The 13,641-nt window shown below is 42.3% G+C and overlaps 1 protein-coding gene across 4 annotated transcripts in view; it reads right to left on the bottom strand.

The window, feature by feature from the left end:
• ADGRF5 (adhesion G protein-coupled receptor F5) overlaps positions 1 to 13,641 on the bottom strand; it is a 98,583-nt gene that overhangs the window by 3,998 nt on the left and 80,944 nt on the right. For 3 of the 4 annotated variants that reach the window (XM_037142558.2, XM_037142561.2, XM_053668281.1), the window contains 7 exons: positions 12,262 to 12,417; positions 9,971 to 10,179; positions 7,649 to 7,828; positions 4,492 to 5,880; positions 3,208 to 3,249; positions 3,057 to 3,116; positions 1,454 to 1,538 (listed from right to left, as the gene is read on the bottom strand). In XM_037142558.2, the coding sequence (XP_036998453.2) occupies positions 1,454 to 1,538; positions 3,057 to 3,116; positions 3,208 to 3,249; positions 4,492 to 5,880; positions 7,649 to 7,828; positions 9,971 to 10,179; positions 12,262 to 12,417 (2,121 nt within the window). Of the gene's footprint in view, positions 1 to 197; positions 265 to 1,453; positions 1,539 to 3,056; positions 3,117 to 3,207; positions 3,250 to 4,491; positions 5,881 to 7,648; positions 7,829 to 9,970; positions 10,180 to 12,261; positions 12,418 to 13,641 lie in introns of all 4 variants that reach the window. The other variant, XM_053668280.1, reaches the window with a different exon arrangement.

The following is a 13,641-nucleotide window of genomic DNA, read 5'->3' as shown; positions in this document are numbered from 1 at the left end:
CGACAGGGAAAGAAGAGGCAGAAGCAGAAGTAAAGCGGAAGTCAGGGGATGCCAACAAAAGTGCTGAGAGCCAGGGTGCTGGGGAGGGCAGCCCCGGGGCCGCCCCACGGGCTGAACCAGCGGGAAGGTGGGGACTGAGCACAGGCACAGTAGGGGATGTGTGTCGAGCAAGGGAAGGGACACAGTGGCCACCCTACCATCAGATTGGTGAACTGCCACTGCTAACAAGGTTTCCATCATTGCCTGGGGGGCCCCGGGGGGCTGCTGACAACATAAACCAAAGCGACAGTGATTATGGAACTCTCAAATGGGCCAGCGTGGAGCCGCATGGATGAGCCCGAGAGGCTACCAGGTGGCAATGACCAGGAATTTCAGGCCCTGGGACGTAGGAAACAGAGCCCCAACTCTAACTCATACCTGAGTGATTCAGAAACAATGGACACCTTTTCTTGGCTTCGTGTAATGCGTCTAATCATTTCATAGATTTTTCACTATTTTCGCTTTAACGCAAATGGCAAATACATCCCAGTGATAGTGATGCTCAAGTGTAATAGATCTAATACACCCTGAGGACCTCATCATTACACAACAGGTCCAATGAGTGACTTTCAAAATCAAAAGCCATGTCCTCCAGTGTAATGCCTCAGACTGAAGCCCAAAACTCCACGTCCTCTGGAGTTTTGACGACAAAGAGGCGTTTTTAAAAGCTTTGGTCCAGAACATTGACACATTTCTAGATTCCACATTTGTGAGATCTATTGGGTTTCAAGAGGCTGAAAAGAATTGTGGAGCTTATTTTCCTGGAGCTGACAGTGGCTGCAGTGGAACGGGGGTTTTGACCTGCCAGGATGGCTGAGACCCATTACCCGAAGCCATTAATGTCATTCATTTTGTACGTCCAAGGTGGGCATTTTAACTGTCCATGTTTCTGATAGAATAGCTAACTTGGGTGATCCCCCATATATGTATGCATAATTTTAGAAATGTCAATATGTAAAACAAGCACTCTCCAAAAAATGAAAAAGGAAAGAAAACAAGGGGAGGAAAACAACCCAGAGCATGCTCCTAGTTTGCTCTTATAAACATATTCTTTGCTGAACTATAACCCAGAAGTATGCCCCCTTAGTCATATTTCACATGAACAGAAAGAGCTCTGTGTTTGACAAGGCCAGCAGTTTCCAGTTTCCATTTTAATGGCTGACAGACAGCTCACTGCAGGCTTTCCTAGATTCTCTAAATCTTCTTCATAAGTTATTAGTTGTCTACTGAAGGCAGTTACCCTCTGTACCAGCCTCTTGGTGATTTGGAAAAATATAAGCGAGTTCCTGCATTTAACCTCTTCCCCCAATGAGGCCATCAAGTGGGGACTGACTGGGAAAGTATGGTTTTTAGACTTCCCATCGGGGCAATTTGCTTGGGTCAACACAGGGAGTGCCTAGTAGTCACTACATACCTGTTTTTCCAAACAAATTGTTAAATCTTCTTGATATTGGAGAACTCATGGAAAATACGGGGGTAGACGAACCTAGGGATGTTGACTACAAAAGAGGAAAAAAAGGACGTTTAAGTGCCAAACTGTTAGACAAGTCCCTGCTTTATCTCTAGTAGGATTTTATTTGCTGCCCCCTAGTGGTCACTGCCTGACTATGTCTCATCACACTTCAAGGTGAGAGCCTGGACAAGCATGAATTTCTACTTCAAACAAATCAAGGAGGAGCACCTTGAAACACTGGAATCTCATCATCAGTATTAGGAAAATAACTTTCAAATATCTTTTTACCATTATAGAGTTTAGTATCTTCCGGCATGTGAATACAGTGAAATATGTTTGAGTGCAATAGTTATTTTCCAAAATGAACTACAGGAAAGTCTATTTATTATTATTTCTCATATTGTGTTCTCTACTGCCTTGTGTTTCATCAGAAAACTTTTGTTTATTTCTCACTGAAATTTTGTATTAACCTCCAGTTGACATTGTCTGTGCTTTTTGACTCTGTTTAAAGATTTGGGGACCTCTTCCCCTTCTGGCATCCTTGATTCCTCTGCATCTGATAGGTTGGCTATCTCCATTTCATTTAGGTTTTTTTCTGGGTTTTGTTCTGTTCTTTCATTTGGGCCATATTTCTTTGTCTCCTCAATTTGACAGCCTCCCTGTATTTGCTTCTGTGCGTTAGGTAGAGCTGCTTTGACTCCTTGTTAAAGGCACCTGTACATTGTGTGGGGCGGAGCCCTTGCTAATCTCAAGGGCAGGGCAATATGCTTCAGCAATTTGTGGCTCTGTGGCTCAGAGAGGGGACTGTGCTGTTGCCTGCCTTCTGGGTGGTTTCTCAGCACTCGACCTATTTTCAGTCACTTCACTGACTCCCCATATGCATCTGGCGCCCTTCCAGCTGTTGCCCTGGTGTTGAATCTCAGTGTGGGCCAGTTTGCTTATGTTTTAAGACTGTGTGGGCCCTTTAAGTGGAGTTGCCTGGAAATCCAGCAGTTTCTTCCACCACTCCAGCCCCCACTGGTTTTTACAGTCAGAAGTTTTGGGAATTTATCTTCCCAGCATTGGAACCCTGGGTGGTGTGGTCTGGCCTGGGGCTTGGAGATTGCTCACTCCCAAGGTATCCCTCCTGATTTTTATCCACCACATGTGAATGTGGGACCACCTGTGCCTGTTCCACAGGGGCCACTGTCTCTCCACACCACACTGCGTTTCCTCACCTCTCTGCTCCATCTCTGTATCTCCACCCCTCATACCCATTTGGATGAATGTAGCTTCTTTAAATCCTTGGTTGTTGAACTTCCATAGAGTTTGATTTTCTGACAGTTCTGGGTTTTATTTGTTTTCAGATTTGGTTGCAATTCTTTTTGTGGTTGTGTAAGGAGGCAAAACATGTCTACCAACACCTCCATCTCGACCAGAAGTAGGTACAACATCTTAATAACAATTCCATTAACTGTGTTTAATAGGCCAGATCAGATGAGAAGCAAAAACATTGGCATCAGCTAAGCTAAAACTGGTGTAGAGAGAGAGGTTTTTCAAAAGTCTCTACAAAGGGAATAGTTACCTTTGAGTGCTGTGAGGACCATCTTGACAGTGAAAACTTTTTCAGCAAAGCTTCCTGTACCTGTGTTGTTTAAAAAAGAAAACTGTTATAAATTCAACATGCTGTAAGCACTTCACACTTTTCTAGGACCATAAAACTCTCATGTTCTTACCTTCTGATCCCAGAGGCATCCAAAGAGTAAAATGAATAATCCCTGGAAAAAAGAATTGGGCAGAAGTACATTTAGTCATATTCTATTGTCCAGCAAAAAGGAAGTATTGTTAACCTGCCAATGAATTTGTATTACCTCTTCTCACATCTGTGTCTATAGAATGAGTCCAGCAGATGATAATATTAAAAGGGATGCAGTAGGTCCACACCAAGGACTTTCAATGTTTGAATGTTATAAGGATATTTTCTACTACTTTATTTCCCCCCAGTTGTGAAGTGGAGATCCTGCTGGTTATGCTATCAGACACACCTCTTGTGCCTAGAGTAGCCCTCATATAGTTGTGATGAGGACCTGGACCGTGGGGTGGAATAATCAGTCCAGTTTAGTCAAAGCATATTAAAAATGTCATTAGACACAGGCCCTCCCTATAATTTGGAGCCATGAGCCCAATAGCAGAAATTAGAATTTGCATGGTCTGTTTGTGAGCATCCAGGGGGCTATGAATGTCTCAGTTTCACCTCTAGACCCCCTGCCTCCTCACCAGCTCACAAGGAGGCCCATGTTTTCTGCCTGCCCACCGGTTAAATCAAAATTAAGCATTTCCTTCCTGTGCTCCAAAGCCTTGTTGTCTGTACCTTGGCCAAAGCTTTTCTAACAAATTGACCTATGTTGTAATGCATTATGTGCTACAGGAGAGCAAAGAGGGAGCCTTTTCCATTTTAGTGTAATACATCAGAATGCACACCTTACATAGGACATTCATCCTCTCATTCTTCAACAAATGCTTTCAGAGAACATAATATGTGGTGCATAGCATTAATTTCATTCATCCAATGGTTATTGAGCACCTAGGTTACATTTAGGCACTAGTGATGAATAAGACAGATGCTGTCCTTGACCTCTCAGAGACAGAGCTCATTTAATGCTTGTGGAAATTAACTTAAGAGATTAGTTGGCTTAATAGGTAGCATCAAGATAATGTTGGGTAAATAGCAAATTCTGTGTTGGGAAGGAACTTTCCTCCTAGTTGGATTATCAGGGCTTTTAGAAGAGAGTTGCATGTGCAACTAAATTATGATGCAGGTGATAAGGGGAGTGAGAGTCCATGGGAACAGAGGAATGTGTCCTTTCTATCTCACTGAGTTCCTGTGATTACAGCTGTTTAGGGCTAGGTCCTCCTCTGAACTAAAATCCTTCCCCATTCCCACTCCTGTTTGTGTTTCTATCATTAATTTGTCCCACCTACATAGATACTTCCTGCGAGACTGGCACTACAGAACTTACCTGGAAGGCATTGAGGAGGGTAAATACAATATGGAACACAGCATTGCTTCCCTGGAACACAGTGGCAAGACCAAAACCCCAGGTGAGCCCCAAGAGTGGTGTGAGGACCCCAATGCTCTTGCTAATCTGAAATAGGCTGCTCTTCTCCTGCTTATTGGGCTTATCTCCAATGGAAGGTCTCAGGATCTTGGTGATGACCACAACTGTGATGGTCATGTTCACCACCACGATGATCAGTGCTGGGATGACAAAGGCTAGTAGGGCCTTGGTGTCCTCCCAGTTGAGCCAACAGGCATTCTTCCTTGTGTAGACTTCCTGGGGCTGGGTGACCCCCACTGTGATGACTGAGATGATGAGAGGGCAGCCGTAACCAAGGGAAAAAGCAATAGCCTTCTGAAAGGACTTGCTGGCATCATGCAGGATGAAAACCAGGCGGTAGAAGAGCATGAGACCCAGAGTCAGCATCCAGAAAAAGACACTGAGGTAGAAGAAGTGGATGAAGAAGGTGGCGGCCACGCAGGCTGTCTCATTGAGTACATAGTGATGGTCCCGGATGGTGGAGGCCACAATGAACCAAATGTCAGCAACCAGAAGGGAGGCAGCAATGTTCACTATGCAGATGTGACGCATATAGGAAGTTCGATTCTTGGTCACTGACTTCCACACCACAGCTTCCACAACTAGACAGGCTGCTAAGCTCAGGATGGAAAAGCATAACCCAATGTAGGAAATAATATCCAGCAGTATTTTCAGGAGAGAATCAGGGTCTGGGGTATCAGGAGACATGAGGATGGAGAATGACGTTATGTGGTCACAGCTGCATAAGACACTGTCCCCATCAACTTTTGTATAGCACCCACTGCTATCCCACCCTCCTGTGTGGTTGGCAAGGGTGAAGTTCCAGAAGACACACTGTGGTTTCCCACCTAAGGATTTGTTGTTCTTAAAAGTCATTGAAATCCTGAAAGGCATGGTTATTTTGTGGCTGACAGTGGTAGTCATCACTAGGCTGTTTGCAGAATTTCTCTGAGCATTCTGGGCAAGTATGGTTTTGAGAGTTGGGAATGCCATGGTGACAATAGATGCACCTGGCTGCAGGTGTCCCAGATGGTACTCATCAATAGCCACATTACCCCCGAGGTCATAGTCTGGGAAAAGGAAGATCTGCTTGTAGGGTTTTGGGGTGCCAGATTTTATGACCATGGTCTTCATCTGCACATTAGATTGGCAGAAGGACAAATCGGTGCTGTCTTCTGACTGTAATGCTTGGGAAAACCTTTCCATTGAATCCAGTAGCTGTGAGCTGTGATTGGTCTGTTGCTGTTGTAACACCTTCCATGTATTCAGGACAGGCTTGTTGAGGATGACGTTAACCGTAGAGAGAATGTGCTGTAATTGACATAACATGGGATCAATCCAAACAAAAATTTTTTATCATAAAAGAGAAAAACAATAACTCCCTGGAAACTGGTTGAGTGGGTACATGTAAGAGGAAAAGAGAAGAGAAAAAGGAGGCATCCCAGGCTGTGAAGACCTGGGACCCACCAGCTTATAGCAGGGGGTTAGCAGAGGATGGGTAGGTCCCCAAGACAGTGAGACTTTGTTAGACGCTTAGCAATAGTGACAGTGAAAACCACCCACAATCACTCACTAAGGCCAATTCAGCAGGCTGGCTAAGATCTTCATCAATTGTTTTATTTTATTTTTAACCCCAAGCTTGTAAAGGCTTTTTGGTGGCTGGTACTTCATCCACAAGGTAGTCACAGAAGACCCTCTCAAATACCGAACCTTAAATGAGCAATGCCATTATTGTCAAAAGCATCTTTCCTTTTTGCTAAACATTTTGATTATTTCTCTCATAAACTTGGGCTTGTCATTTTCCATTTGTGCCTTCCATTGTTATAATTTCTCTACCCTTTTTTACCTTGTTTTGTTCTCTGAAACTCTGAGCCCTGTAGTTACTTGAATGGTGGCTCCCCAAAATGGCATGTTCTATGCACAGACCCTGTGAATGTAAACTTACTTGGGGGAAGGGTCTTTGCAGAGGTAATTATGTTAAGGATTGTGAAGGAAACCATCTCAGATCACATAGGTGAGCCCTGAATCCAATAATAAGTATCCTTATAAGAGATAGAAAAGGAGAAGGTAAATGAAGCAGAGAAGGCCTTGTGAAGACAATGTTGGAGATTGGAATGAGGCAGCCATAAGCCAAAGAAAGCCTGGAGCTACCAGAATCTGGAAGAGGCAAGGAGAGAGTCTCTCCTGGAGCCTTCTGAGGAAGAATGACCTGGCAGACACCTTGAATTTGGACTTCTAGCTTTGAGAGCTGCAGAAAATAAATTTCTGTCATTGTCAGTCACCCAGCCTGTTATAGCAGCCGTAGGAAATCTATATAACATCCTTAGACTCTTATTCCCCAAACTGTTTGCCAGTTGGCCTCTGGTTGTGTTTGGCCAATAGAAAACATTGACAGGAGATGGGATGGTGGGAGAAGAAAAAAGGTGAAATATATTTTTCTACTACCCACCATACCCTACTCCCTCATCTACACTCTCTGAGCACATCTTTGGCAATAGCTATGATCCCTCCTCCGAGGATTCAGCTTCCAGTCAGCTCTAGGGGCACTATTTCCTCTCCCTTTCTCTTTAGTCCCAGGGGTAGTAACGGGTCCTAAATTTTCTGGTCTCTGAATGCCTCACCATCTATTTTTTTTTAATACCGGCTTTATGTCTTTACACATCCTTTTATTAAACTCTCTTCATCGGTATTTTTGCAGGCAAATTCTCTTTCCTTCCAGAGCCTTGACTGTTTCAAATTTCATGTTTAGTGTCAGACTACTGAGAATCCTATTCAGAAAACCTTTACTTTCTACTTTTCCTAGAAAGAAGATAACAATTCATTCTACTTTGATGAAGAAACTAAAGCAGAGACTCACTAAAGAAACCTCTTTAAGGCCCCCAAATGACTATTGGAAACACTCCCTGACATTCTAAAAGCCATAGATGGCAAATCATGTTCTGTGACTCATACCTAGGGCATTGCTCTGGAAATGACAGAGAGGAAGCTATATTGGGGAGGTGCTATCTTCCTTGAACGCAGGTCCTGACGGGTGAAAAAATGAGACCCCCAAACTCCTGTGAGTCTTAAACAAACTCACCTTCATCATTTCTGAATTCACTTGGCCTGGAATTGTTGAGAATAAATCAAGGATGTTAATAATGGCTCCCAGGTTCCCAGGATATAAACTGACTTCATGCACCACTTTCTCTGTGCTATCAGAAAGATTCTTCAAGTATGTAGGCAGCTTCTTGTCCTGACAGGGGCTCTTGATCAAAGCCTAGTAACACAAAAGCCAACACAATGAAAAAACTTGCCAATCAGTCCAGTCATCAAATCCTGCTGATCCATCCATGACAAAATCTTTCATATCTGTAGTCTCCTGCCTTTATCCATGTCCATAAGTATATCCCATAAAATAACTTACTTTTCTATTAAACTGTGTATGCCCTTCATAATGTAATACTACATAATAGCTCACTCATAGGAAAACAGAAAAACATATATCAACATAATGACTAATTTCTTTTCTACAAAGGAAAATTAGATGTGATTGCCGGAGAATTAGATTGAAGTTTAATAAAACTGATACTTGAGTGCTCTGTATGGAAGCATGTTTGCTACTTTTACCTCTTTATTATTGTTTATTTTGTTGTGCATTAGGGTGACTGTCCATCCCAATTTTCCTGGGACAGTTCTGGCATATATCTTCTGCCCCTGTGTAATTATTAACAGTACCCTCTTTTATTGCCGTAAAGTATCTTGGTTTTAATGATACGTGATATTGTCATCCTACCTATAATGATCACACTTGTGTTTTCTAACTCGTGGCTAAAATTAAAGAACAAACTCAAGTTCAGTCTTCTCTATGAAGAACTTTGATGAGTGTTCCAACCCAAGGGAATTTATTCCTCTGAATGCCTAAGTATTCATTTTATCTAGTATACTTCACATCTATAATATTTCTACCAGTGTCATCTTGTGTCCTAATTTAAATGTCTGAAATTAAATGATAAGTCCCTTCATAATGGGAACCATGTGTTATATTTCCTCCTACTTTCTCATACCCCATAATACCTAACATAGTACACGTCATCTAATTTGGCACATAGTAAGTGTTCAATAGTATATGTTGAATGGATAAATCAAATGGAGCATAATAGGCCACCATGCCTCTCTTCCATTGAAAATATATGTAGGTGTATGGCTCAGTGGACTGAGTCACACAGAACCAGAGGGTCACTGGTTCGATTCCCAGTCACGGCACAGGCCTTGGGTGTGGGCTAGGTCCCCAGTAGGGGCACATGGGAGGCAGCCACACATTGATATTTCTCTCCTTCCCTACCCCTCTGTCTAAAAATAAATAAATAAATTTTTGAAAGAAAATGTATATAGGTATTTAGACTTGTGACCATGGCCCACCACTGAGTTCAAATTACAATTTCTATCTTTCTCAATTAGGATAATTTATATCTTTAATGTTTTGTCCATCATGGCACATGCAGATGCCATGTTTTTTAAGCAGAACTTCCTGATTATCCTAGCCAAAATTAATGTATATTTAATATCTACATTTTCTATCAAATCAGATTTGGCCTCTTTACCCTGATAACACCTATAATAAATAATGCGTTGCACATAGGTATTTTTAATGAAGTGGTTATGAGACAAGAAGAGAGACAGAAGAAAACTAGATAAGACACAGATTCAATATCACTCCTATTCCTCAGTTCCTTCTCCAAGGATGAGAGGTTTCGGAACTAGTTGGAAGATGTCACCAGCTGTTATAACCCCACTAGTTGCCTTATCAGTATGTATTTATTGTAACACATGGAATTCTAGGAGTTTCTAACTTTATATGACTTAAGTATGAGGTAGCATTTACCTATCTTGGTGGAAAGAAAGGAATTTTCCCTGACCACATAGCAGTAACCTCTATTCCAGGTAAGAGAGGCAGCAAGTCCCTTCTTCTGTAAGGTTACCTCTAAGGATGAAGGAAATCTCAGACTGTAAAAGCTTAAAGCCCAACTTCTTTTTTGCACTGAACTTTATTTTTTATGTTGCTTCTCTTTCTGAGAAGAATAGAGCTATATGCTGGATGTGAAAATTATTCTAAGGAGAGCAGGTAGAGAGGATGATACTACCTGCCTCTTATAAGGAATGGATACAAGATACTGAGAAAACAGAGCAAATCAGGTATACAGCTGATTTTACAGCAGAACACATATTTTGTTGTCATCATATTTGTATTTAAGTGATTTTTTAAAGCGTTTCTAGTAATGTGTTCTCTTTGGAAATAGATAAAAGTAATTTTGAGAGCAACACAAACCAGCCCAAGGCCCATTTTCCTAAGTGCTGAGAAATAAGGTAAGCTAGACAGATTACCCCACCAAGAGCACAGAGTCAAAGGTTGAAGGATCACCTTGGCCTGCTGGAGCAGACTGTTTATCGGTGCAGAGATGCAGTCATTTCTCTTCAGCTGCCATTGGGAGCCTACACATTTGTAAGTCATGATCCCACCCATGGGACTTCCAGGGCTGCTGGGCAGGTGTGAGAACTGGCAGAGTTTATGAATGATTTTTCCAGGCTCCCCAGAACCTATGTCTGGATCTTGGCATGTGATGTTCTCTCCTGCATTGGAAACATGGAAACAAAAAGGATAAGTGAGAAGAGGAAAAAAGGCAGTGAAAACAGGGTCTGGCTTAGATAGAATTTTGATGTCTGAACTCATCTTTCCCTTTGTTTTCAGTGAGCATTCTGGAGGTAGCTGATTTCTTCATTTTTGCCCCTGGTTCTCCAAAGCCTCTTGGTGCTTTCCATACATATCTGACTTTAATCTAGACTTGCTTTTTCTAACCGAATTTATATCTCACCTCCAACCCCCAAGAATCTTCTCTCTGCTGGCTGGAATATCTAAGCCATGGAAAATAATGAGCTTAATATGCGCTTGCCCAAAAAAGTGATATTCAGGTTTCCAGGAGTCTTGGGGACATAATGCTTCATTCAAGGGATTCTCAACTCTGGCCTGTTAGAATCACCCAGGGCCTGAGACGAGACCCACGTTCAGGCTCACTTCAGGCTCCCTGGAATGAGGAAATCTGAACCTCTTGGGCTGGAATGCAGGCATCAGCAGTTTTCAAAGTTTCCCCATAATTACAACATGCAACCAAGGTTGCGAAGCATGTGCTTGATCCAAGGATATAGTTAGTAATAAATATTCCAGGCCCCCTGGCCTGAATACTTTGGCAATATTTGTGAGAATTTGTTTCTGCTGGTCTCCCATAGGGTGACTTTATTTCACTTCTACTCAAGACCAGACATGACTGGGAAAATAGCATTTGTCACAGAATCTTTCATCAGGCTCCAGGGGACCCTGATTCTCTAACGAGCAGATCTTTGTCTCACCAACTTTTAAATTTATCACTAACGGAGTTCACAACCATCGTATAAAATTATGAAGTACATGCCCTGCCTGATGTAGCTCAGTGGATTGAGCGCAGGCCTGTGAAGCAAAGGATCGAGGTTTGATTCCCAGTCAGGGCACCTGCTTGGGTTGCAGGCCAGTTTCCAGTGGGGGGACACATGAGAGGCAACCGCACATTGATGTTTCTCTCCCTCTCTTTCCCCTTCCCTTCCCCTCTCTCTGAAAATAAATACATAAAATATTTAAAATAATGAAGTACATGAGCAACATTCTACTCAAGAAAGAAAGTGATATCAGACTGGGTATGAAGAAAGAGATGAAGAACAAAGATAAGTGAAGAAACCAGGCTGAGGTCAGTGCTAAACTGGGAGTGAGATCTGGGAGTGAGCAAGAGACTTCGGCCACCCCTGGAAGAGGTGTGCTCGGAAGGGTCAGGGGACTGTGACATCAGAGAGACAGGGGACTCAAGTTGCTTCCTGCTTTGGTCCCAGGACTCAGCAGCAACACATGTGAGAATAACCACAAATCACTCACAGAACTCAAATGAACTTGGTAATCAAGACACGGATTCTTCTCACATTTGGGGTCCTGCTACAGAGATTTCTGGGGAAGGGAATGGCTCGGGCAGCAAGCCCAGGCCCATCAGTTATCCACTTGTTCCTCTGTTGCTACAGAGGACAGCTCTTAGGCACAGACTATTATGAAATGGTTCCACAAATCATGACCTTTTACACTGCAAATATTAAGTGAGGGGGTATTGACCGAGTGAGAACAAAGGATGGGAAAGACAGTTACCTACCTATTTTCCAATCGAATCTTTTCATGTAGCCCAGTCTTAGGAAGACAGTACTAGTAGGGATATCTTTCCTTTGCTGAAACCTCAAAGGGGTCTTAGCTCCACACAGACACTGCCCACTCCTATCCACCTGGTGCAATGCATAGCCTCCTGGACTCAGTTGAATTATGACTTCATCTGCAAGGCTTTCTTGGTCACTTCCTCCCCACCTATCTATAACCCTCAGTGTAAAACCAGGCAGCCTATTCTGGCCACCCACAAAGTTTAGCACTTACACCACCATATGTGATAACGTTCTTTATCACACCTATCTCTCCCCTAGCTTGAGGACAGGAAACATGGCTTATTTCTTTTCAAATCCTCATGCTTAGCTTTATGTATACTGCATGAAGGTGCTGAATATATATTTTGAATAGGTGAACAAGGGAGTGAATGAGTAAATAAATTCCTGCTCATTATTACAACATTTTTAAAGGATTGAAAACATTCTCACCAGGCACCAGATGAAGCTTCATAGATGGACTGTGGACCGAATTATCAGCGTCATTGGTAAAGTGACAGGACACGTCAATATGTTTTGGACACAAGAAAGCTGAGTTTGCCATGAAATTGAATTTGTAGCATGCTTGCTTTCCATTAACTTCTTTGGCTAAAACAAAATCATTGGAAGAATTGAGTCACAACATGAATATCTGTAGCAGAGATTTTGTTAAAATGATCCACTATGGATACCCTCATCCAACCTTTTCCCAGGAATATGCCACACTCATTTTTTAATGTGATTTTTTAAAATGCTTCCAGTCTAGTCATAAGCCCACATCTGCATACATGCTAGCCAAAACGTCACCATTCATGACTCCAAATCTTTGCCCACACAGGTTTGAACAGTCAGAATGCTTTTCAGAATGCCCTCTGCCTATCTAAAACTCATCAGGTTCTGTGCGTTTATCCTATATTGCCTTCACCACATTGGATTCGAGTCACCTCATTATGGGCCTGTCTCTCCACTAGACCATAAGGTCTCAGAGAGAAGGTAAATGGTCTCGTTTATCTTTCCATCACCCAGTGTCTAACACAGTGTTTGGCACATCTAGAGAGCACTGAATATATGCATACTGAATACAGTATGTTGAAAGGTTTGAGTGTTTCAATATCCAGACTGATACCATGCAATTCTCTCTAAACTTTCCAGACTTTCTGGGTCCCTATTTTTCTGAACTTCCAGTGTTGTTTTGAACTGTATTACTCATTTTGGATATTTAATGTTATTATATGCATTGTCTTTTATGACATGAGCCCATCTACATATTAATATATGTGACCTAATTTCTTTTTCTCCTTTTCATTACCTACTTTCAGAGTTTTGCATTGAGTAGGTCTTTAAGAATAGTTCATGAAAAAAATGAATGAGCTTATAAATTGCTTATGACTGTGTCTGTATTTTGACATTTGGGGATGTGAGCTCATATTTGGTTGACCTTTTTCTGTTGGAACCTGAAGAATCTGGACTGCTGGTACATTCTACCAGAGAGGAGTTCTTTTTTTTTTTTTTTACCAAGTTCCATAGGGTGCTATCAATGGACCACTTTACCTTTCAGTTGGAAGTTCCTGGACCACATAGATGGTATAAATTCAAACCCCAAACCTGAGCGAGGACAGGATGGTTGTAATTCTCAGGGAAAATTTTTGCCCACCCAGAGCCAAGGCCACGCTCCTAACCCAGGCAGGTGAATTTTGCTTTTCTAGTCTATTTTTAAAATGAGCAGTCTACCTTTCGAGGATCCCAACATTGTGCTGGTGGGGTGGCATTTCCTTAGCTACTGCATAGGGAGCAAGAAGTTTACTTCCATGGCCTTTAGCACCTTAAAACCCA

This window comes from Artibeus jamaicensis, unplaced genomic scaffold (assembly GCF_021234435.1).
Source record: "Artibeus jamaicensis isolate MK-2021 breed Jamaican fruit bat unplaced genomic scaffold, CSHL_Jam_final contig_484, whole genome shotgun sequence".
In the NCBI taxonomy this organism is placed as follows: Eukaryota; Metazoa; Chordata; class Mammalia; order Chiroptera; family Phyllostomidae; genus Artibeus; species Artibeus jamaicensis.
This window is presented reverse-complemented; position numbering and strand designations above follow the sequence as displayed.